The sequence below is a fragment of the Lasiosphaeria miniovina genome (genome assembly GCF_030549165.1).
Source record: "Lasiosphaeria miniovina strain SMH2392-1A chromosome Unknown B0T26scaffold_8, whole genome shotgun sequence".
NCBI classification, from domain to species: Eukaryota; Fungi; Ascomycota; class Sordariomycetes; order Sordariales; family Lasiosphaeriaceae; genus Lasiosphaeria; species Lasiosphaeria miniovina.
The window spans coordinates 313,415-336,631 of record NW_026848227.1 but is presented as its reverse complement, the minus strand read 5'-3'; the positions used below and the strand labels follow the sequence as shown (position 1 = coordinate 336,631).

The following is a 23,217-nucleotide window of genomic DNA, read 5'->3' as shown; positions in this document are numbered from 1 at the left end:
CAGGACAGCACGCAGCAAATCACCTGTTGATCGGACTACCTCCCCACTAGGACCCCGCCTCTTGCTCTCCAAGACAGTTTTGTGTGCCGTCTGCCATCCGAACACACGCGCATTGCAGCGCAGCAAAGCAAACGATGGCTGCCTTTCCACCTCCCAAGATTTGCCGCTGCAATTGCTTGGCTCTGCCTCCCTGCCTTGGCGTTTTCGCACCTTGGCATCCACCACGGACAGCAGCAATCGACTCACTGACCAATTCAAATCTCTATCAACTTTTGCCATTTTTTCCGCCCTCTTCTCGTCTATCTGCACGTGCCCCATTTTGGTTTCATATGCCCACTACCTTTGGCTCTTTTCTTCTCTTTCCTTTTTTCTTCTCTTTCCTCCGCTTCACACAGTGACAGTCCACCCCCCCCCCCCCCCCCCCCAAAACACACCAACACACACATACACACACCCACATGGCCTGGGAGACAAGGTATCTTTCGGAAAAGTAATCTCTAATAAGCCCGAGCTGCCTCCCTCCCCGTTCTAGTTCGGTTGTTTGTCCGCCCCATTGAACCAGTGCTAAACCCGGGTGGCGTGCCCTCTATGCACGACCTGCCGTTTCTATCCCAGAGACCCTACTACATCCTCTACCGTCGCCCACTAACATTACCCCTCCTGCTTTTTTGTCGAACTATTTGTCACCTTGGTTTTTTTTGCTCTTTTCCATCAAGGCGCATCTTTTGTGGCATTCTGCTCATGCGTGTGCTCCTTGCTCCCCGACCACAGGAGCCTACCTCCCCCCCCCCCCCCCAGCGTGTATGCTGGTGAGCGAGCAAAAAGTTTCTGCTGTGCTGAGACAGACATGATGTCTGCTTATCTCGTCCTGTCTTGTGCGGGGTGGCCCTCATTCTCACTTAATTATGGACTAGGACGTGAAGAGGAGAGGTTGGGAGGGGAGAGGAGGGGGTTGGACGTTTTCGTTGGTCTCTGTCCCGAGAGTCGGCTGCTGTAGATGGCATAGGAAACGAGGAGGTTGCCGTCGTCTGGTTTACTTGTTTAGGACAGAGACATGAGAGCTGCACTACATTTCATTTTCTTTTCTACAAGTTAAGGGCAACTTGTTTTGCTGGCAGGGGAGATGATCGTGGGCGATGGTAAATAAATCGCCAAAGAAAACACTCTTGCCACTGTGCCCGACAATGACATTCGAGACAGGGAGATAGGCCTCTAGGATTCTACATTGGAGGCTTTAGAACTTATCACCTCCCTCCGAGAAGAAGATTTAGGCAGAACTGTAAACCATTAAAGCCTTTCGTTGACATGCGGATAAGTGGGTACCTAGTCTATGGGGGAAAGGGAGTTGTTTACACACAACTAAAAAAGGGATATAGCTAACCTACTGCAATCTAGCGCTCTTTATTTTCTTGCACAACCATAGTATATAAGGTCGTTGGTCTGCCGTCTCCAACATGCCTCTCCAACCTGCCTCATAAGGGGGTTTTGTCGTAAGAAGTCTCTCGAGGCTTGAGTGCATCTCGTTGTTCGGGAAAGGCACACGGCCAGAGCGAGGCTACCAGTTAATACTGCAAGCGTTCGGTAACAGGTGTCGGCATTGTGCTGGTATCACGGCAGACGAGAGAGGTGTGTGTGCCTGCTGAGGCATCTCCGATCAGGTGTTGATATTGAGCAACAGACCAAAAAGGGGCAAACTACAACAGCAACTCCACCATATTATCCCTTGACCGTCACAAGTCAGACAGTCACACCGAGACAGACAACCAGACAAATAACAAGAGGGAATAGACATCAATTTATGGCCTGCTCGTTTTATTTTCCTATCCTCCCTCCTCCTGGAGCGGAATCCAACCCAATCCTATTCCGTGCCTCCCTCCCCCCGTAGTACCACTATCAACAAACAATTCAGACGCATTCCGTGACCCTGATCCATGCCCATTGCCAATGCCCATTAAAAGAATTCCAAGTTGAAATCCATACCAGGACGTAAACAAAAAAATCCAGCTGATAGGCTTTACAACGAAAACATGCTAGACCAAAAAGAAAAAGAAAAAGAGAAAGGAAAAACCACATCCACCCAAACCCCCACCTCCCTCGTCTCTTTTCAGAAACTTATCTCTTACAAGAACCCTTTAGTCATGCTCGGCGCCCTGCTAATGCTGCTCTTGCGCTGGGGGATCTTGACTTCGTCGCCTTCGCTGCCGACGACGCCGGCGCGCGCCACCCAGGATCCCGACATCCTCTTCTTGAAGGCACCGCTGCTGTCTTTTCCGCGAGGGCTGCCGCCGCCCATGACGCTCCCTGCGACACTACCACCGAGGCCGGAGCTCTTCTCCATACGAAGGCTCTTCCAACCCTCGAGCTCGCGTTCAAGCCGGAGCGCCTTGTCTCTCTCCTCGCGCAGCTCCCTCTCGGCCCGCCGCGCCGACAGCTGATTGGAGCTCTCAGAAGCCTGCAGCTCGTCAATGGTCTTGAGGAGCTTGTCGACCTTGTCTCGCATGCGGCCTATATCTTCCTGGAGCTGGCTGTTCTGCTTCTCTCTCCGGTCGATCTGTGACTGCAAGTCTTTCACGGTGCGATCCACGTTCCGGACTGAGCGCTGTGACTTGCTGCGTTCGTTCTCCTGCGCCTCTAATTGCGACTCAAGCTATTGTTTTCTATTTTTAGCTCGCCGATCACATCCTTTTATCGCCAGGGCTGTCCAAACTTACCTCTTGGATACGCTTATGCAGGAACTTGATGTCGTGGCTGGCAGTTGAGTAGCCCTTTGTCTCGAGATCGATGAGCTTCAGTTGGGTTTCGTTGAGAGCCTTTTCCAGCGCAACCTTTTGCTTCTGGAGCTCGGCAGTCCCTTCGCGCTCGGCGACTATGTCTCTCTGGATCTCAGACACGAGTGCCTCAGCCCGTCGCATCTTCTCGACGGCTGCCGCTGCAATGTCTTCCTGCTGCGCAAGTCCCGACTTGAGTTCAAGGATTTCCTTGTCAATGTTGGCGGCATTGCGGAGCGAGGGACTCTCGCAGTTGGCAAGTTCTTCGAGACCGGCCTTGGCCTCCTGAAGTCGGGACTCGACGCTCCGTTTCTCGCGGATCAGGCTGTCACGCTCTGACGACACCTCGTCGACCGACGACCGAAGTGCTCGCACCTGCGAAAGGAGCGAGACGATCTTGCCCTGGGCTTCGTTGTGGGCGCTGACTGCCTCGTCTCGGGAGGCCACCACGTCCGACAGGGTAGCTTCGAGTCGCGACTTCTCCTTGGACCAAGTTGAACTGTTGAGCACCTCGTCGTCCCACTTGGACCGGAGCTCGTCCAGTTCGTCCCGCAGCCTAGAGATTTCGGCCTGCTTGAATAGCTTCTCTTCTCGGGCGAGGTCGAGCTCCTTGGTTAGGGTGGCAAACTCGGCTTGGTACTTTTTGCGCATCTGCTCCATGTTCGATTCCTTGTCCTCAATGTCGTTCGCTCGCTGGCTGCGATAGTCCTCCAGTTCGTGCTGCAGCCGCTTCTTGGCCTGTGTGGCAGCCTCGAGATCAGTGGACATGTCTTCAATCTTCTCCTCCAGTCTCTGGTTCTGGTGCTGGATGTCCTCAATGGTCGAGTCGAGGCGCTTCCTTTCCGACATCATCTCGGCACAGCTGTCCTCAGCCTCCCTGGCTTGCGTTCTCGCAAACTGCTCGGCCCGGTTAGCCTTGAGCACGGCAATCTCGGCTTGTTCGAGCTTGCTGAAGTACTCGTCTGCCCGGCTCTTGTAGAGGTTGAGACTGGCTGTTACATCAGCCAGTTTGGAAGTCTCGGCGTCGAGCCGGATCTGGAGATCGGCGAATTCTTGCAGCAGCTGGCTCCGACTTCCAGCCTCCTGATCCCTGGCCAACGACATCTCTTGGAGGTCCGATCTTGCGTCGCGCAAGTCAACCTCGAGCTTGGCGCGGCCGTGTCTCAGCTTGTCAAAGTGTTCCTTGATATCAGTCAGCTCTGCCACAGTGTCTTTATGGCTGTGTAGAAGCGACCGGCGGGACTCTTCTTGGCTCTTGACAAAATCGAGGATCTCCTCATGAGACTTGGTTTGGATGTCACGGAGCGACAGTTCCCCAGTGCGGAGAGCCTTCTCCAAGGCCGACACCTTCTTGGAAGAATCGTCGAGCATGTCGTGGAGCCGGCTGTTGGCCTTCTCCAGCTTCTGTACTCGGCGCAACGATGGGCTCTGGTCCGGGAATGTGTCCGGAGGGGCCGGGGTAGAGCGCTCTATCTGGCTTTGGAGGTGGCGGTTCTGTATCTGAGCGAGCTGCAGTTGGTTCTGCAGCTCCTCTACCTCGGCCTTGAGATCCATGCGGTTGTTGAAGCTGAGAATGTCTGCCGTGCGGTCTGAGCGAACCGAGTCTTGCAAATGGTCGCCATCGTTGTTACCAAAGCGCCGAGGGGGGGTCGAGGCGTTGGAGTAGTGACGGCCGTTCTGCTTGGGCCGCTTGTGTGTCGGAGAGCCGTTGAAAGGGGCTTCGTTAGGGCTTATTTCCTCGAGTCGCGGCCGGCCGGGGGAGTCGTTCCTAGTTGCTCTCAGCTCGGCGAGTTGGGCCTCGGCGTTTGAACGTGCTACCGTCTGGACGCGCAGGTTCTGCTGCAGCACTTCAATCTTGCGGACCAGATCAAAGTTTTTGCTGAGGAATTTCTCGCCGCCGCCGCCGCCGCCATCGCTCTGCACCGCGGGCACAGATTCAGGATCGACGGTTCTGAGCGCGTTGAGCAATTGGGTCCGCAGCTCGGCCAGCTCTCCGTCACGGGTATCCAGCGTCGATTGCAGGCTTCGGACCGTCCCCTGAGCCTGGCTGCGCAGGTGTCTCTCGGCCTCGATTGTACGATTCGCCTCTGCCAGTTGAGCTGTGAAGTTGGACGACGCCTTTTCGGCATTTCGGCTGCTCTTCACTTCACGGGCCACCTCGTGGTTCAGGTCCTCGAGATTGAGCTGCAGCTTTTCGAGCTTCTTTTCCAACGACGCAACTGTGACTTGCGAGTCTCCCAGTTGCTTGTTGAGCTTGCCGTTCTGCTCCTCAAATCTTGCCTTCTCGCGCTGCAGGACTTGGAGTTGGCCTCGAGATGCCTCGCTCGCTCTGGAACCAGACCGCGCAATCTCGAGGCCTTTCTGCTGCAGTTTGTTGAGGAGGGCTCGATTATCGTTCTCCGAGGCGGCGAGCCGACTTTTCACAGTATGAAGCTCGCGCTCGAGTCGCTCCTTTGCTTGGTCGTTCTTCAACCCAAAATCGCCCGACTCGAGGATCAGCTTGTTCAAGTCTTCGACTTGGTGGTTTAGCTTCTCGCACTCAGACTCGAACCATTTCAGCCTCTCGTGCGCCGCCTCGAGGTCCCTTCGCAGACTCTCTTCTCGCTCCCGTGCAACTTTTGCGGCTGCCCGCTCGCCGACTATTTCGGCCTCGCGGCGTGCTTCCTCGGCCTGCGTCTTGATGACGCGGAGTCGTCGAATTTCTTGGCGGGCCTCGTCACGTTCCTGCTCAGCGGCAGCCCGAGCTTCCATGGTCCGGCGCAGAGTGTCTTGCTGGGCGTAAAGCTCCTTCTCAATGATGATCTTTGACTCGTTAAGGCGGCCATACTCATTTTGAAGCGTCTGGTACTTGTGCTCCCCGAGGAGGGCAACATCGTCCCGAGACTGGCGCTCTCGGCTAAGCTCCATCTGGGCCGTGTACAGGTCCTCCTTGAGATGGTTGATTTGAGACTCCAGGACCTGTCGGTTCTGGTCCGCTTGAGCGTCTTCCGAGAGTCGAGCCTGAAGGAGCCGTTTAGCATCTTCTGCCTCTCGCTGGAGCTGGCTTTGTTGAGACCTCATCGCGGCCAGCTCGGCCTGGACCTCTCGAAGTCGCTCCGTGGCCTTCTCTCTTTCCGTGCCGAGGTTCTTCTTCTGGTCTTCGTAGTTGCGACGCTCCATTTCGTACTTCTTAATGTCGGAGCGAAGCAAAGCCAGCTCGCTTTCTTTCTTTCGGACCAAATCTTCATAGTCTGTCGAGGTTTGCGAAAGCTGGGATAGCTGTTGCTGGATGCTATGATTCTCTGAGGCGAGCTGTTGGGTCTTACTCTTTGCAGATTGGAGCTCCTTCTGGGTCGTCATCAACTTGACTTCGAGATCTTGGTCGACCTTCAGCAGCTTCCCCTCCAAGTCCCGGACCTTGCGATCCTTCAGCGACAGTTGGCTTTGCAGCATCTTGATATCGTCCGCGAGCGCAGCCTCCTGTTCACTGCGCTCAGATTGCTTCTGCGTGATGTCTTCGATGGCTCTCTCGAGGTCCGAAACGCGCCCGGCGAGTTCGGATTTCTCCTCTTCGAGTCTCGCAATGAGACTGGCCGCCTGCTCGAGCTGCGTTCGGTATCTTTCCACGTCCTCTTCGGCACGCTTCTTCGCCTCAAGCAGACTGTCTAGTTGGTCCTCGATGCGCTCCTGGTCGTCCAAGGCACCGGCCAGCTTGTCCTCGAGCTCTGCCTCTCGGCGCTGGAGTCGTTTGAAGATCTCTTCCTTGTCGAGCGCCAGAGCGCGCTCGCTTTCGAGAGTTTGCTGAATGCGCAGCATTTCGGCGTGAACATTTCGCCTGTCCTCTTCGAGCTTTTGGCGATCCTGAACTTCCAGATTCATCTTATCGTGGAGCTGCCGAATCAGTTCATCTCTCTTCTTGACTTCTGTGGCCGTTCTCGTCGCGCCCAGCAGAGGCTTCATCCTGACAAGCAACTGCCACCAAGGGTTCTGACAGAGGTCCAGGTATACGTGAAAGTTCCTCTGGATGACTCTGGTCGCTTCAGCCCGATAGAGGCGCTTGAACGCGATTCTTCTTTGCATGTAGCCACGAGCTACTGATTGGAATCGTGACATGATCTCTGTAATCAGGGCGTCCCGTTGTTCTTCAAGCTCCGCCAGAACACCGGCCCGGAAGAAGACTTTGGTCAAGCCAACGCGGTAGAGGGTCTTGTCAAGGCCGAATCTGTCAAGCATTATTCTCGCTGCAGCTTGGCCTTCCAGATACCCCTTGGGCATGTCCCGGCAGAGAACTTCATATCGCTGCCGGAATTCCGCAAAGGCGAGTCTGTTGGGAAACCCAGTACGGGCAATGCGGATACCTTCGAGGACACCGTTGCATCGCAGTTGGTCTAGGACGAGGAGACTGTTGAACTGCTTTGGCCGTTTCTTGTGGTTGGGAAGGATACACCGCACGAAATGAGGATGTGTCGAGTGCAGTTGCGCCATGAGGCTTGACAGCTGCTCCTTGTGTCTCTGAGCAACGGTTCGGAAGAGGCCCTTCTTGACTCGGCTGCGCATGCCGCCGAGCTCGTCATCCTGATCGGCGCAGTCGGCAAAGAGAGTTGCGATATGCTTGTCGCTTGAGGCAGCAAGCAAGCGAGTGATATTGTCGTTCAGGGGGTCTTTGTTCTTTTCCAGCCACCCTTCAGTCGCGTATTCGACCTCGGCAGCGTAATGCGTAAGGATAAAGCCTTGACCCAGTCGAGACGGCCGATACTTTTGTGATTTCTTATCCCACAATGAGTTCAGCTTCTCAGTGAAGGTCTTGTCGGTGGCCTTGGGCATGACGCAGTCCTCGTCCAGACAGGAAAAGATACCGATTGGGTTTGGCAGTTCGATAAGGTCAATCGTCGGCTGGAGATCTTTGCCAAAGTCGATAAACTGCCACTCTATTTGTTCCCGTGCGTACTCTTCCTGTTCCAAAACAAACATGTGATGGTTGAAGAACTGCTGGAGCTTTTCGTTGGTATAGTTGATGCAGAGCTGCTCGAAACTGTTGTGCTCGAATATCTCAAAGCCAGCAATGTCGAGAACACCAATGAATCGGGTATCATCCAGACCCATGGTCGGCCGGTCAAGCTGACGATTGATTCTCGCAACGAGATCGCGAAAACCACACTCGTAAATGCCTTTTGCGAGAGCATCAATACCCAGGCGGACCTGCTCTGGTGTTTGGACCTTCTCGACCCATTCTCGGCCCGCCTTGACTCTGGGGTGCAACAGGCCCTGGAGGAAAGGCTCCAGCGGCACTCCGAGCAGCTTACACACTCTTGCCGCAACTTCCTTGGCATCCGGAGCCAGGCGCGCCTGATCTGCGGACCTGCTCTCCTTGACAACCGAGAGGTTGCCTAAATGAAGAACTGCGGCGATGGTTTTCAGGATAGAGGACTGTTCTTTGTCCGAGAATCCCATAACCATGAAGGCTTCCATCAGGGAATTCCACTCGTCGCGATCCGACACCCCGGCAATGGTGTCCTGACCATCTCGCGTGTAGGCAAAGTCGTCAACATCGAGACCATCCAGAAGGAACTCCTGCTTCATTCTTCGGTCCGCCCCTTTGAGGAGCTGGTAAAAAATGTGGTAGTTGCGTTCGTTGGAGTTGATCCGAACAACGCGCGACTTCTCGAGCAGGTACCAATCAATGTAGGCACCGGCGATAGACCCGTGGCGGCCGAACTCGATCCTGATAAATTTGCCGAACCTCGATGAATTGTTGTTCCGGACAGTTTGGGCGTTGCCAAAGGCCTCGAGGATCGGGTTTGCTCGCAAGATTTGGGCCGATAAGTTCGCGTGTTGCTGTTGCCCTCTGTTCTTGACGGGCGATTCCGAATGGGCAACCGCTGCGAGATACTGGATAACCTTTTTTGTATTCTCTGTCTTTCCGGCTCCAGACTCGCCCGTGACCAAGATGCTCTGGTTCTCGTTCTCGTCGACGAGGTTCCGAAACGCTTCGTCGGCAACGGCAAAAATGTGAGGTTTGGTGTCTTCCCTGCTCCTGCCCTTGTACATGTTGATGTACTCGTTCGTGTAGATAGGAAGGGGGCAGTAGGGGTTGACTGTCACGAGAAACAGTCCAGAGTAGGTGTATATGAGGTCGGTCATGTATCTTGTGTGCAGGTTGTGGACAACAGAGGCCTCGTTCAAGTGCGTCAGCTCTGCCATGTCGTTCGCTTTGTCGAACTTGGCCGGGTTGACTTTATCGACGCTCTCGCCGTCGACCTCTCGTTGCTGTTGTTGCTGCACGTCAGTAGATGACCTCGTAGCCACGAGGAATAGGGGTGGAGGGTACTTACGCTTCCATCGTCGCATTGGACCAAAATCCGGTTTCCTCCAAGTTCCTCCACAACCCAACCCTTGACAAAAGCTGTTTGGGGGTCCTTAAGCCACACGTATTTTTTGCCAGAGAAGTCATTCTCGCCCTCGATTCCCCTAACTGTGTCGGCGCGCTTCAGAACGTCCTCCGTCTTGATGAACGAGGGCGCAAATGTGTTGGAGCTCGGGGAGGCCCCTCTCGAGCCTTCGCGCGTTGGCGCAGCGCGTATAGGCGCGGCTGGTGCAAGTGCTGCGGCGATCGACGTGTGCGACTGCGTTCGGGAGTGCGAGGGCAGGACCGGGATTGAGGATAGAGGAGACGTCGAGGACGAAAACAAGGCCGACTTGGGCCTCCCAACGGCGCCCGAAGTGGGCGAGGTCGAGGCATTCCTCGCAAAGGGATTGTTGCGGACCGACATGGCGCGCTGGCAACGGACAGCTTAGCGATGAAAGGAATTCATGGAATAATTGCTGGTTGAGTTAGCAATTCTGGGTCCTGCTCTGACTGTCGTACAGTCATGCAAGTTGTGCAAACATTAAAGTCGAGGCCGAGCGACGACACGGTGGGCGGGCGACGCGGGCGCAGACGCGGACGCAAACTGCAGGCGCGAGAGCAGAACAGCAGAAAAGCCAAGGCAATGGAAGTGACGAAATAGAAGGTGGACAGGCGAAAGCAAGCAACCCCGTCCAAACTCGTTGCTTCAGGGAAGATCCAAGGGTGGTGGCAGGGCAGAGTCGTTGGTGTTGGCCGGTTTAAAGACTGCAAAGAAGCTCCGTTAAGGTTGGAACCCCCCGTAATCCCGTACCTCGAAGTGCTAGTTGCTCCGTACACAAAGCAAAAAGTAAACAAACGAATTGGCCCAAGCTCGATGTCGCAAAGTGGCACGTGCACGCTTGGCCAGATCCGGATTAGCGGATTCCTGGCTCGGCGAGAGACCTCCAAAAAACTTGAACCTTTCCGCCATTCGACACAAGGCGTCTTTGTTTCTGTACAGGCCAGGCAGAGCCCAATTCTCCGGAGCCCAACTCCTGCCCCTCGCCACGCGGCATCAATTCGATTATCACGACGATTTTGTGTTCTTGCATTCAGGAACGACTCGGATATTTGTCTATATACATATACTCTCACCTGGTAATCTTGTTCCAGGGTCCAGGCGCATCTCGCGATCAGGCCACACGTCGCGCGGTCGACAGTTTGGCCTCAGCAGCATACCGACGCTTCCGCGTCTCAGCCAGATCCGACTTGCATATTGTCTCATGCGCTTACCATTTTGCTCTTTCGAGACTATGTAAAGTCGGCTCGGCTACTTGTCAACTGCATACCACCAGAAACTCCCTTGTCCTTATAATTCTGAGATGTGTGATTGCTAGCGAATCGACGACTCGAGTCGACGACGCGATCTGCCGCCATGTCTCAATACCCGTATGGATATGGATACGGCCAGTATCATGGCCAACCACCACCTCAACCTCCACCGCAGTTTCCACCGCCACAGTACCCGTACGGCTATCCGCCTCCCGGTGGCTATCCCGCCGCGCCGCCACCCGCCTACAATCCTCCCTTTAACCCCGGCGCAATCGACACAACGCGCCATATATCGCAAGGATCGTTTGCCTACAATGCCAGTCAAATTCCAGGGCTCGGTATAGCCGGTGCCATGACTGCGCCTACGGGAGGAGGCTCGTACAGTCTTCCACCCCCGCCCGGGGTATGGAACCAGCCATATCAGTTTGCGGGGGCCGTGCCGACCTCTGCTCATCCGTCTATACCTTCTCCAGGTGGCACATTCAGACGGCCCTTCACCGGGCAACATTCCCAACCCCCTTCGCCAACTGGCGACGCGTTTCCAAATAAAATGCCTTCAACAACAGCAGCTCCCGCAGCCGCAGCCCCGCCGTCTCACACTGGGCCAGACAACGAGATGGAAGAGGGAGAGTTGAGCGAGGGGCAATTTGAGGATTTGTATGAACCTAGGGAACCTGTCCGGGAACCCAAGGAACCCAAGGAACCTAAAGGGCCTAAGGGACCGAGGGAACCCGAGAAATCTGACAAACCGCTTCCCCGAAGCAACATCCCAACCTTGCCTCCCGAGCCCCCACCAACCGCCAGCCAGCCCCAAGTCGCTGCAGCTGCCGAAACACCAGATGCCGAGTTCTATGGAAATGACGAGGAAGGAGAGTTAGTAGCATCGATCGATGAAGGCCGCACAATGCCGCGTAAGCATATGATAACCAGTTGTTATTTGTGTAGAACTAGAAGCTAACGGACGGTCATAGCTCGCGAACGATCAGGATCTTACTCGCCATTTCTATCCCCTCGAGAAATACAAAATGAGGATGTCGCCCCGCGAAAAGCAGAGAGTCATGAAGGTTGTTTCTTCAAACATTTTCCGCTCAGAAAAGACGAGACTGACAAAGTCAATGCAGCCTCCAAAGCCCAATCGCAAGGCTCAACAGTTCCTGGCCCTCGCGGCTCCTCTCAACTCCTGAACCCGGCAAGCCACAAACCCTCGATCAATAATGTCCGTGTCCAAGCTCCAGCCAGCTCTTTCAAGTCTCTACCTGAGGCTAAGAAAGAAGCACAAAAAGCGATCTTGAGGTTGTGGCCACTTGGTGTTAAATACCAACAATACATTGACGAGGGAATTGACGAATCAGTAGTCAAGAGCCTCTTCCGAGAGCTACATCTAGACATGCCGAAAACACCACCCGAGTCCCCGGTATCTGGTTCTGGTCCACCTGTTGAAGAATCCGGACCAACGAACTCGAAAGTTGGTCAATCCAATGGTGGAGAACAACAGCCGTCAGCGGGACTTTCTAAAGGAATCGGTTTCTACTCGAAACCAGCCGAGAAGGTTCCGGGCGAGGAACGAAAGGACCGTATTGCAAGGCTCCTTGCTGCAAAAGTCGCCAAAGGAGCAGTTGCAGCAAATCAGAAGCCCTTACTTCCCCGCTCTCAAACAAAACCGGCGCAAGCAGACAAGCAGGATTCTTCAAGCCCATCCGTAGTCTTGCCAAAACCTAAAACATGGGGCGAAAAAGAGCTCTTGATTCAGAAGAAGATTGCGGCATTGCAGAAATCTCGAGAAGCGCATGGTCAGAAGCTTGAAAATGACAAACCTGAACCGGGGGTTGACAAAGGCCATGTCAGCGGAGAATCGCCTTCAATACCTACGGGACCTCGGAAGAGTAATCAGAACCGTGCTGCTTTATCCTCGAGCTTGGGTTCCGCCCCATCACTAGCGGCTCAGGTGAAGCCCAGTCTGTCTCAGGAAAAGTCGTCGATACCTGGGCTGCTCCTCTCGTCATCAGCACAGCCTATCCAGCCAGCTAATCAACGGAAACGGCCAGTGGCGTCTGACTTTGTTGATTTCACGCCTACCACGGCGCCTGTCAAGCGACCGTTCGGGCAAGACCGGAACCACCTTTCTCTCGTCATCGACGTTAGTGATGGATCTGACGATGAAGAAATGGACCTAGACTCGGTATCACCCACTGATGAGTCATGGCCAATGCAAACAACCGGTACTCTTGTCCCGCGAGGGCCATCTATTCGTGACTTTCCTCCTCTCTCGGACAGCGTTCAGTCGCGTCAGTTCTCCAGCCCAGCTCCGTCCCACACGCCTCCCGGCGCCTTGGCTATTGGCAAGAAGCGAGAGTCGGAGCTCAACTTGAAAGAAAGACAAATCCAGGAGATGAAGAGGAAAATTGCCGAGGCCGAAGCAAAGAAAAGAATCAGAAACCCATCTTTAGGCTCCTCGACTCCAAATCATTCTGGGCGAACTCCGGAACTCAGAGACTACGATGCTTATCGGCCGCTGCCAAAAGAGGACGCAATGTCCAGGGGCAGCTCGAATCCCGCTCATGGGCCTTCTGCTCAACTGATATCCGAGGAGAGATCGGCTAGGTTCACAAAGTCACCAGAACTCTTACGTCTTGCTCCTCAGGAGAGAACCCTGCGTCGAGGACGGATAGTCAGTCTCGATCTCCCTCGGATTGAGGAGACTCTTGAGGAAAAGATGTATCGACTGAAGCAGGTGCAAGAAGAAGGCGCTCGTCTTCAGGCCGAAATCGACCGGGATTTAGCTGAGAAAAAGCTATTGACGGAAGAGCTAGAACAACTTGAAGTCACTCCGGAAGGGGATACTCCGGAAGGGGACACGCCCCAGTCCAATGGGCTGGGTTCAAGCCATAATTTAGGTAAGCCGGCTTAAAGTCTCCGTAGTTTTCGTGTTGTTTTCAACAGACCCAAGTCTTTCTTAACACTTGCAATAGCGCCTGCCTCTGCGGCCGAAAGCCGTCCTTCAGATGCTCAAACACCCACTCCCTCAGCAACACCTTCCTCCGTGTCCGATCAAAGCGAGGAAACGAACGATGTGTCGATGGATGAAGATGAATCCTCTCAAGATTCGTCGCGGAGGCCGTCACTGTCTGAGGAAGCTAGCCAACTTCAACCGAGCATTACAGGTTTTAGCGAAGGGACCAACATTACGCTAAATAATGCCGATGCCACCACTCAAGGCCCCGACGGCAATGGGCTTGATAGCCCGGGAACAAAAGTACTGGTCGCCGAAACCAAACCGCTGAGCCCGCAGAAGAGGACAGAAGATCCCCTCACAGCTGGTGGTGCAGTTACTGAAGTTGCTATTACAGATGTCTTACCAGTTGATGTCTCCGAGCCGGATGCGGTGTCGGGTGAAGAGACGGCTAGCTCCGCACTGGATGAACAGCCGGGTCTTTCAAGCCTTGATGACACAGCTCCGATGGAGCTCGAGTCGCCCTCGCCATCGCCCTCGCCCTCGCCATCGCCCTCGCCCTCGCCCTCTCCCATCCTAAAGCCGGCCAACCCTGCGGCTACCCATAACGTATCTGAGGATAACGTGCAAGAAACGACGCAACAACCCGCGTCGTTAGATCAGATTTCAAGCGTTGCGAACCCCCGTGAGGACCTGCAAGAGATTGAGGCCGATGTTACAAGAGAAGTACACGTTGTATCTTTCTAGTTTATCCGGATTCTTTCGTAGCTAACTATTTAGCAGGTGAATCAGTCGGCCTCAAAGCAGGAGCGTACATTCATGCCGTACGACAGCCCGCTACGTTACTTTCACGGCTATCGATTTCACTCTGACTATCGGAATTCTGTTGCAGGTGGTCTGAAGTCTCTGACCTACAGCAACAAGATCGATCCTAATGTGCCCTTCTGTCCGTATGAACTTGGTGGCAACCAGTGCCCCGAAAACTGCCAATTTCAGCATTACCGATCAATTAACGTTGCTGGTACGTGATGCAGAACTCTGTCGGGCTGCTAACTTCAGACCTTCACTCTCCCCCTCCGGACGCTGACTCCTGGCCCTCTCCCGTTCAGATGACCAGATCCTTCTGGAACTTGGCAAAGCAGACGAGTATAGCGGCGAGCAGAAGAGTCGTTTCATACAAGGTCTGCGAGATCTTTTGCAGAATTTTCGCACCAATAAGGTGAAGGATTTCGATACTATAGCCCGCGGGATCATCGAGTTCCGAGCCAGCTTCCTTGGAGATAAATCCAAGGTGCTCAACCTGGAGGGGGTTAGCCTTTGACCCCCCCTTTCCAGGTCACGTACGGTACCTCTTGCAATCCCCGTTCCGCCGTCCCTTTAGCTTCCACAATCGACAGTAGAATTATCACTCGACCTTTCTGCTTTTTATAGATGCGATGCGTTTTGCTCACATTCCGGCGTTTGTTTTCATCCCCGAGGACCATGCACCGGGTTTTCTATCCGTATTCAGTTATTGTCCCCTTGGTCAGCTTCAATACCTCGCCGTCTCCGGCAGAGGGACTTCCGCGTATGCTAGACAAGACTTCGTGCGACGGAGGAGCAAGAGACGCCGTTATTACGATACCCAGCTTTAGCCCGAGCTTGTAAGGATTAGATGTACGATCTAGCCAGAAGAAAGAGAGGGAACCGATGCATTGTACAGAGGGAGAAAGATTCAAGATAGGTCGAGGATCCCTGGATCCTAGCACCTCAGGGGCCATCGCCCCAACATTTTGTAGCCTCTAGCATATCGCAAGATAACAGCCCTGAATGAATCAGGTGCGCGTCAATACGTCTCTAGAGCGTTTGCTAGGACGCATCTGCGTAATTATATTATTCTTTTGTTCCTTCGCCTGATAATCTCCTCTAAATGTTGTTCTTCATTTGCACCCACATGGTAGCCATGAAGAACGTGGTGACTTGCCCAGCCAACCAGACAGAATTGTCAAACAGGTATATTGATCTACAGGTGGGGGTTAAATTCATCGGGAGAGTAAAGAGGATGGTTGCTTGCACCGGCTCGCTCAGGGAGTCTAGTAAAAGAGAACAAGCGCCAGTCACGAACAAAATTTACACGCGTAAAAACAGAGCACCACCAGTTTGCCAATCTACAGCTTGGAGCCCTTGCCTTCTTCCAGTTTTGCTTCTTCTTTCAGCCGAATAATTCCCTACACGGAAGGGAGTCTGTTAGCAAGCATTGCCAAAATGGCAGGGCGCCAAGCCGCTTACCTCTTGAACGCAGGTGGCGATCAGTGTGCCGTCCTTGCTAAAGATCTTTTGCGTGACCACGCCCCGACCATCGCCCGCCCAGGGAGATTCCATCTCGTTGAGCATCCACTCGTCGGCCCGGACCTTGCCGGGCTCGTGGAAGTAGATGGAGTGGTCGAGAGAGACCATCATGCCCACGACAGGCTGGCCGACCATGTCCCGCGGGTCGCTCCCGAGACCCTCCCACTCGTGCAGGGTGCGGACTTTGGTCTTGACGTCGGCGGGCAGGTCGTCGTACTCCTTGGCGTTGAAGGGGAAGCGCCAGAGGCGGTGGATGCGCGAGACGGTCCCGATGAAGTACGAATCGGAGACGTAGGCGAGGGCGGCGAGGTGGGCCGGCGGGCCGCCGGCAATCCTGCCGCGCGCCCGGAACCACTGGCGCGTCTTCTTCTCGTGCGCGTGCGCGCTGTCGCGGTTCACGATCTCGATGCGGTCGCTCTGGAACGGCCCCTGCTTGATTAGCTCCGGCTCGCCGTCAAAGTCGTCGGGCGGCGGCCGCAGCGGTTGTTGGCCGTCGTCGTCGTCGTCGCCGCCGCCGCCGCGCGGCATAGGTGACGAGTGCGACGCCTGCGACCCGGGCTTGCCGCTCGACCCCTCGCGCACAAACGAGATGGTCGTGGTGAAGATGCACCGCCCCTTTTGCCGGGCCTGCACTGTCCGCGTGGCGAATGACCGCCCATCCCGGACTCTCTCGACGTGGAATAGAATGGGGAGCTGCCCTGATCCGGCCAACAGGAAGTATGCGTGCAGACTGTGCACGTTGAAGTCGTCAGGCACCGTGCGCTGGCCGGCCGCGAGGCACATGGCAATGACGGCGCCACCGTAAATGCCCCGGGCTCCGGGAGGATGCCATGGCTTCCGGGCGTTGGTGAATATGTCCTGTGATGATGCGTAATGCGCAATGCGTCAGCGGACTAGAACGGGGTCTGTTTTCGCTGGCATATTCGAGTCAATTCTTCATATTCCAAATGTCCCCCGTCCACATCTAGACGTCTATTCGGAAATAAGGATCTCCGTGCCAATTGCATCGGTCTTGCATTCATTGAGTTGAAATCCTTCTCCTTCCTCCACCGAATTGAGTTCATTGCTGGGGGAGGCGGGGGGGGGGGCAGTTGGAAGACCCCGGCCGGCTAGCAGACCCGCAGACCAAGGCACGACAGCGGCACAAGAACCAAGAAACCGGGAAAACACAGGGGCTGGCAAAAAACAAAAGAGAAGAGTAAAACGTACAGGCCCAAGGACGGCCAGCTCGGTCACCTCGAGGACATTCTCAATGGGCGCCTTGCTAGGATCAGGTGGCGGCGGACGCAGCAATGTTGTGCGGTCGTCCATTGCGGCTTGCGGCAAATGGCTTACGCCAACGAGCGAGGCTCAGAATGGAAGCTCCCTTCCTTGCCGCCGTTTGCGTGTCGGCAAAGGGTTTGGGGGTCAAGCGTATGGGCCGGCTGGGCTGTCTGCGGTGAGATAATCAAGGTCGGCGCGTAATCGCAACTATTCCCGTGCTGGGAGAGGGCGAATGACGTTGAAGGGCGTGGCTGGCGCTAGGTGGTGTGTATTGCACTTGTACAGTCTAAAACGGGAGTTTGACAGCGCAGAAAGGGTGGCATCTAAATGCAATGGGCAAGAGGGAAATGGAATCATTAAACGATATTGCAGCTTCCGAACCAAACACCAGGTTTCTCGGGTCTCTAAGAAATACGATGAAGGGTGTTTTCCCGCCCCAAGATAAAATAAGCCAATTTTGAAAGAAACGGCCCCGGGTCTGTTGTATCAGGGGCAAAGTTGCCGAGGTCCATTCGGCTGCCGCCCCTCTCGGTGGTGGCATTGAGCTGGGAATCACCCGCCAAGGACCGACGGGGAGAAACGCCGCGGCAATTTTCCCCAGGGCCAACAGGCTTGAAACATCACCGGCTGGCCTCGAGAAACCGGGCTTACTTACCTTAAAATGTTAATTAATTACGGCTGCCTTGTTGTGGGCTTTTTTGATGCTGACCTTACCTGAGGATCTTCGAGCGCCCCGCCGTGCTGTCTTCAACCCCGCCTGTACAGTACATATCTAAGGTTCGTCAGCACCAAAGGCGGCCCGGGTTGATCATCCCTCGCCTGGGCGCTGAACCCACCCCCACAATCGGCAGTACCTCGAAAACCCTGTAAGATTCCCTGCTTCTGCGATCTACGCCTGGAGATTGAGACGGTTATTACAAGGGATGTTTTATGCTTTGACAGATTATTTCAAGGGACAATACCGGAGCCCTTGGAGAGTCACGGACTGGGGCCCCAGTAAGTCGTGCCGGTTGATGTAGAATGGTGTACAGTATGTACATACAAGCAGTCGGGCGCTGCACTGCCACACATGAGTTCTCCGTAAGCATGGTCAAGTCAGTTGCACACGGGATTTCGGAACCCCGAGAGCTTGTGGGCGTCGTCACCGCGTTGGGCTATACGCTGCCAATGCTCCGGATCGGGTGATAATACGCACATACACTACCCAATTACCTATCTACTGACTATGGATGGATTATCACTTCGCTGGCTCGGGTTCGGATTGCCTTGGAACGTTGGGTACTCCCTACTTAGGGTGGCCGGGAGGATTTCGTAGCCCGTCCGCCAGGGCAGGGTGCGAGCTTCCAGGTTACTGTACAGATAGGTTACTTCGTATACACACTAATACGGTATTTAAGGTAACGTGTATTCTAGGTGAAGCCCACGGCACAGCGTTTGAGGCCGCTCTGGCTGCCACCAACCGCTGTCAGGGCAAAACACGTGAAGCGAGCGCGGGGCCAGGGGTTGGGCCTCGCTCTAGCCTTCTGTGGTGCGACCACTGCACAACGTCATTTCTTTCAACCCAGCGACGCCAACATTGAGCCGTGTTGGTCTTTAGAAGCTGGATCTCCCTGCACTCAACTTTCCGTCCCCGTCCCGCTGGATGGACGTTCAAGCTCACCCCTCCCCTGATGCTCCTTTTTTACACACTATTTGACCTACGCCGCACTCCAGCACTGCTCTGCTGCTCCTTGAGCGGTTTAGTTGGCAAATATCTCCGGGCTCTCGATTCATCAGTTCAAGGCAGCCCTCGGCTAGGCCAATCCCAATAGTATCCCTCCCTACCTGTCGAGATCGAGGCGACTTCCATTCTACTACATGTCCGATCCTCAGCAACCGCAGGCTCCCCGCCATTCCCCGACAATGTCTGACGCGGGGGAAAGGTAGGCATCTCGAACTGGTCGCTGGGGCACCGGGCGTGATAACACGGAGCATCAATTCCACCTGCATCTCTGTCGCTCGCTGTCTTCCGCTCCAGCCACCCCGCCTCCGCTTGTGGTTCGGGGCAAAATGGACCCCAGGCCCTAGATAACGGCGCCGCTAACCTCTCGTGGCATTTGCAGTTCACATCGACGGACCAAATCTTCGGCACTGTCTCTCCTGAGGCGCAAGGGTGCGGGCGACGACGACACGATGGCCTCCGACGACGGCACTGCACACAGTGCCCATGCCTCTTCCTCCGCTCTCGTGTCGACCGCGACGACTGCGACATCTCAAGCATCCATCTCGGTCGCCCATCAGCATCCCGTTCGGGGCCACAGCTCAAGGTTGTCTACCGCCGGAAGCGTTCTTGGACGAACGCCTTCACACCAGGCCGCCCCCTCGATTGGCGGCGCCAAGTCTCCTTCAAACCTCACAGACAAAGGCGCCTCTCTCGAATCGTCGGTAAAAAAGTTCCGCATCGTTGAGGCCCTCCGCAACGGTGACACGGCGTCCATCTCCAAAGCAATACGCGAGAACTACGAGAACGGGCCTCGCGCGAGCACCTCGTCGTTTGCCACCCAGTCCGGCCCCCTTGAGGATACCACCATACTTCATTTGGCCATCCAATGCGCGGAGCAGCCCGTGGTCGAGTACGTCCTGTCTGACGGCGCCGGATCCCTCGACATCAACGCCCGCGATAAGGATGGCAACACGCCTCTTCATATTGCCGCCGTTCAGGGTCGAAGCCAGGTCGTTCGTCTCCTGCTCGAGAACAAGGAGATCAACGACGCCGTTCCGAATAATCTAGGCCGCCTCCCGATCGACCTCGCTCGAAACCCCGACATCTTTCAACAGTTGCAGCTCTCCCGATCCTTGTTTGCCGAAAGCAAGATTATGCAGGTCCAAGATCTCATCCTCCATGGCGAATTCAAGGTTCTCGAGCGCGTGCTAGAGGAGCCACGCTTCAAGACGGTTCTAGACATCAACAGCACCGAGTTCGCATCCGACCCCATCACGATCCAAGCCGGTGGCACCCTTCTCCACGAGGCGGCACGCCGCAAGAACACCAAGCTGATCCAGGTCCTCTTGCTCCATGGTGCCGATCCCTTCCGTCGGGACCGCAAGGGCAAGCTGCCGCAAGACGTTACAAAGGACGAGATCACCCGGGCTATGCTGAAAAAATCCCCTGCCGCTGTTGCCGCCCAGAGGGGCATTCAGGAGAAGGCTGTTTTAGGTTCCACATCGCAGGGGGTCACAACCACGACTCCCGGAGATCCTCTTGCCGGAAGAGAAGCGCGCGAGATGAAGGGATACCTCAAGAAGTGGACCAACTACCGGAAGGGCTACCAACTCAGGTGGTTCGTTCTGGAAGACGGCGTTCTGAGTTATTACAAACACCAAGATGACGCGGGGTCCGCCTGCCGTGGCGCCATCAACATGCGAATTGCGAAGCTACACATGAGCGCCGACGAAAAGACAAAGTTTGAAATCATTGGCAAATCTTCGGTCAAGTACACGCTCAAAGCAAACCATGAGGTAGAAGCAAAGCGCTGGTTCTGGGCCCTCAATAACTCAATACAGTGGACCAAGGACCAAGCCAAGGAGGAAGAGAAGCAGCGCGCTCGGAGTGCCGAGCTCCTCAAGCAGGCCAAGGCCGAGCACACCCAAGGCGCCTCTGATCCGGCGAGCGAGAGCGCCAGCCTTGCAGACCCCAAGCGTCACAGTTTCCAGCTATCGCGGCTGCAGTCATCAAACCGAGGATCCACGACCAAAATCCCATATGGTGCCAGCACTATCGGGAGCAACGATGACGATGACTTTACAGACGCAGGCACAGACGCAAATAGGATAGAGCGCAACGGCGGAGGGGCGCCTGGAGATGTCGACAATGACTACGATGATGACGACTATGGCGAAGACTCGAGCGGCCAGGATGCCCCTGCGGTGAACAAGGATGCCTTCAACATCACTGCTCAGTCTGCCAAGTTGCAGCTGGATACTATGGCCCACGTCACCTCGGCTCTGCTTGCGGAAGCTGCCAGGAATCCAACTCTCACTCTGCAGGACCCAAAAGCCTCGCAGGCCCTGTCCACTTATGATGCCGCAATTCTCTCACTTACCGGACTCATTGGCGACCTTCTCCGAATTTCAAGGGACAGAGACGCATATTGGCAATATCGCCTCGACCGTGAGAGCGAAATGCGGCGCATGTGGGAGGAGAGCATGGCCCAGGTTGCCAAAGAGCAAGAGGCCCTTGAAGCCCGAGTTGGCGAAGCGGAATCAAAGCGGAAAATCACAAAGCGTATTCTCAAGGAAGCTATCGAGAGCGGCATGATTGAAGATGGCCAGGGATCTCACACACCAGTGATTTCTGTTGATGCGGCCCATGAAGGAGCGGCAGACGAAGTCGTAGGCTCAAAATCCCCTGCACTTAGCATCGCCAGGCGCCAGACCGTCATCGCCCAGGTCGCCGGCATCTCCGACTCGGAATCTGACGAGGAAGAGTTCTTCGACGCCGTTGACGCCGGAGAGGTTGAAGTGTCTCAATTTCCTCCGTCGGAGACTGTCCCATCCCAGAATGAAACGCAGCTAGTCGTTTCGGATGCTCTCGATATCAGCGACTCGTTCAGCGGGTACGAGAACGGCATTCGAACAAAACTCAAGATGGACGCAGACAACCGGCCAAAGATCTCGCTCTGGGTATATTTGAACCCCTCTGTAATATCTCTGCGTGTCTTGCCGTGATAATTGCTAACGTTCTGTCGAATAGGGTATCCTCAAATCAATGATAGGCAAAGACATGACCAAGATGACATTGCCGGTGTCTTTTAACGAGCCTACGTCTCTCCTCTACCGCTGTGCCGAGGATATGGAATACGCAGACCTCTTAGATCTTGCGGCTGATCGGACTGACTCGATAGAGCGTCTGCTCTACGTAGGTGCATTCGCCGCCAGCGAATACGCGTCTACCATTGGACGTGTTGCCAAGCCATTCAACCCGCTGTTAGGCGAGACGTTTGAGTATGTAAGGCCAGACAAAAACTACCGCTTCTTCATTGAGCAAGTCAGCCATCACCCGCCCGTCGGTGCAGCCTGGGCCGAATCTCCCAAATGGACTTATTATGGCGAATCGGCTGTCAGATCTAAATTTTACGGGCGGTCCTTCGATATCAATCCTCTTGGCACATGGTTTCTCAAGCTCAGACCGACCTCAGGCGGGAAAGAGGACTTCTTTACCTGGAAGAAGGTCACGTCGTCGGTCGTTGGCATCATCACGGGCAACCCCGTGGTTGACAACTATGGCATGATGGAGATCAAGAACTGGACGACGGGCGAAATCTGCTACATCGAGTTCAAGCCCCGGGGCTGGAAGCAGTCAAGCGCCTACCAGATTGCTGGAAAGATTGTTGACGCCAACGGGCGGGTGCGCGTTAGCTTGGGAGGCCGATGGAATTCGAAGCTGTATGCCCGTTTGACCCCCGGGTACGAGGCTACGATTGAGGAGCCCGCAACCGACAGTGAATCGGTCTACCGCGGCAGCATCAATGACCAGAGCAAGGCCTTCCTCATTTGGCAGGCCAACCCACGGCCAACGGGCATCCCGTTCAACCTGACGCCGTTCGTTCTCTCCTTCAACCACATTGACGACAAGCTCAAGCCATGGCTGGCTCCCACCGACTCTCGCTTCCGCCCCGATCAGCGCGCCATGGAGGAGGGCGAATACGACGTCGCGGCGACGGAGAAGAACCGCCTCGAGGAGGCACAGCGCGCCCGCCGCCGCGAGCGTGAGAACAAGGGTCTCGAGTTCGTGCCAGCCTGGTTCACCAAGGCCCGCTGCGAGATCACTGGCGAAGAGTACTGGAAATTCAATGGCAAGTACTGGGATAGGCGAGCCCAAGCCGGCCCCAAAGGCGACCCGAATGTCTGGGATGGCCTGGAGAAGGTGTTCTGATCGCGCGAGTTTATTTGCTCCGCAGTGGTGGCGAGTGTGTGGTTTCTTACTAATGTTAGATGGTGGCGGGTTGCGCTTGCTTTTTGATTCAGCCGATTGGTCTTGTTGTGTGGGAGAGAAAAAAAAGCGTCTGTTACTGCCTAGGATAATAGCGAGAACGAAGGAAGAATTATGGTCGGCCGTCCCACTCCTAATCGATATACAGAGTGGACAGACTCAGTAGCAAGCAGCTTATATATCTTACAAATAAAGTTTTATCCTCCGTGGTTTCTATGACATGTGTGTCTGTAGAGGGAGTCGGTTTATCCAAGATTCTTGATTTTTGTTTGGCTTCTTCTTTTGCTCTATTGGCAGGCAG

The 23,217-nt window shown here is 55.0% G+C and overlaps 5 protein-coding genes across 5 annotated transcripts; 3 read left to right on the top strand and 2 right to left on the bottom strand.

Moving 5' to 3' along the window:
* Positions 1-1,775: 1,775 nt before the first annotated feature.
* B0T26DRAFT_729658 (myosin tail-domain-containing protein) lies at positions 1,776-4,756 on the bottom strand. Its single transcript, XM_060442970.1, has 2 exons — positions 2,712-4,756; positions 1,776-2,647 (listed from the first exon to the last, which is right to left on the bottom strand). Exons 1-2 carry the CDS (start codon positions 4,320-4,322, stop codon positions 2,120-2,122), a joined length of 2,139 nt encoding a protein of 712 aa, XP_060289898.1. The 5' UTR covers positions 4,323-4,756; the 3' UTR covers positions 1,776-2,119.
* A 3,609-nt stretch (positions 4,757-8,365) lies between these two features.
* Positions 8,366-9,857, top strand: B0T26DRAFT_729656 (uncharacterized protein). Its single transcript, XM_060442969.1, has 2 exons — positions 8,366-9,014; positions 9,080-9,857. Exons 1-2 carry the CDS (start codon positions 8,616-8,618, stop codon positions 9,404-9,406), a joined length of 726 nt encoding a protein of 241 aa, XP_060289897.1. The 5' UTR covers positions 8,366-8,615; the 3' UTR covers positions 9,407-9,857.
* A 514-nt stretch (positions 9,858-10,371) lies between these two features.
* Positions 10,372-14,969, top strand: B0T26DRAFT_488847 (uncharacterized protein). Its single transcript, XM_060435314.1, has 5 exons — positions 10,372-11,315; positions 11,376-13,298; positions 13,374-14,086; positions 14,138-14,375; positions 14,464-14,969. Exons 1-5 carry the CDS (start codon positions 10,508-10,510, stop codon positions 14,673-14,675), a joined length of 3,894 nt encoding a protein of 1,297 aa, XP_060289896.1. The 5' UTR covers positions 10,372-10,507; the 3' UTR covers positions 14,676-14,969.
* A 338-nt stretch (positions 14,970-15,307) lies between these two features.
* Positions 15,308-17,112, bottom strand: B0T26DRAFT_488784 (thioesterase-like superfamily-domain-containing protein). Its single transcript, XM_060435313.1, has 3 exons — positions 16,892-17,112; positions 15,623-16,540; positions 15,308-15,561 (listed from the first exon to the last, which is right to left on the bottom strand). The coding sequence occupies exons 1-3, from the start codon at positions 16,991-16,993 to the stop codon at positions 15,502-15,504; spliced, it is 1,080 nt and encodes a 359-aa protein (XP_060289895.1). The 5' UTR covers positions 16,994-17,112; the 3' UTR covers positions 15,308-15,501.
* A 1,290-nt stretch (positions 17,113-18,402) lies between these two features.
* On the top strand, positions 18,403-23,125 carry B0T26DRAFT_729642 (Oxysterol-binding protein-domain-containing protein). Its single transcript, XM_060442968.1, has 3 exons — positions 18,403-18,867; positions 19,048-21,607; positions 21,678-23,125. The coding sequence occupies exons 1-3, from the start codon at positions 18,803-18,805 to the stop codon at positions 22,857-22,859; spliced, it is 3,807 nt and encodes a 1,268-aa protein (XP_060289894.1). The 5' UTR covers positions 18,403-18,802; the 3' UTR covers positions 22,860-23,125.
* Positions 23,126-23,217: the final 92 nt, after the last annotated feature.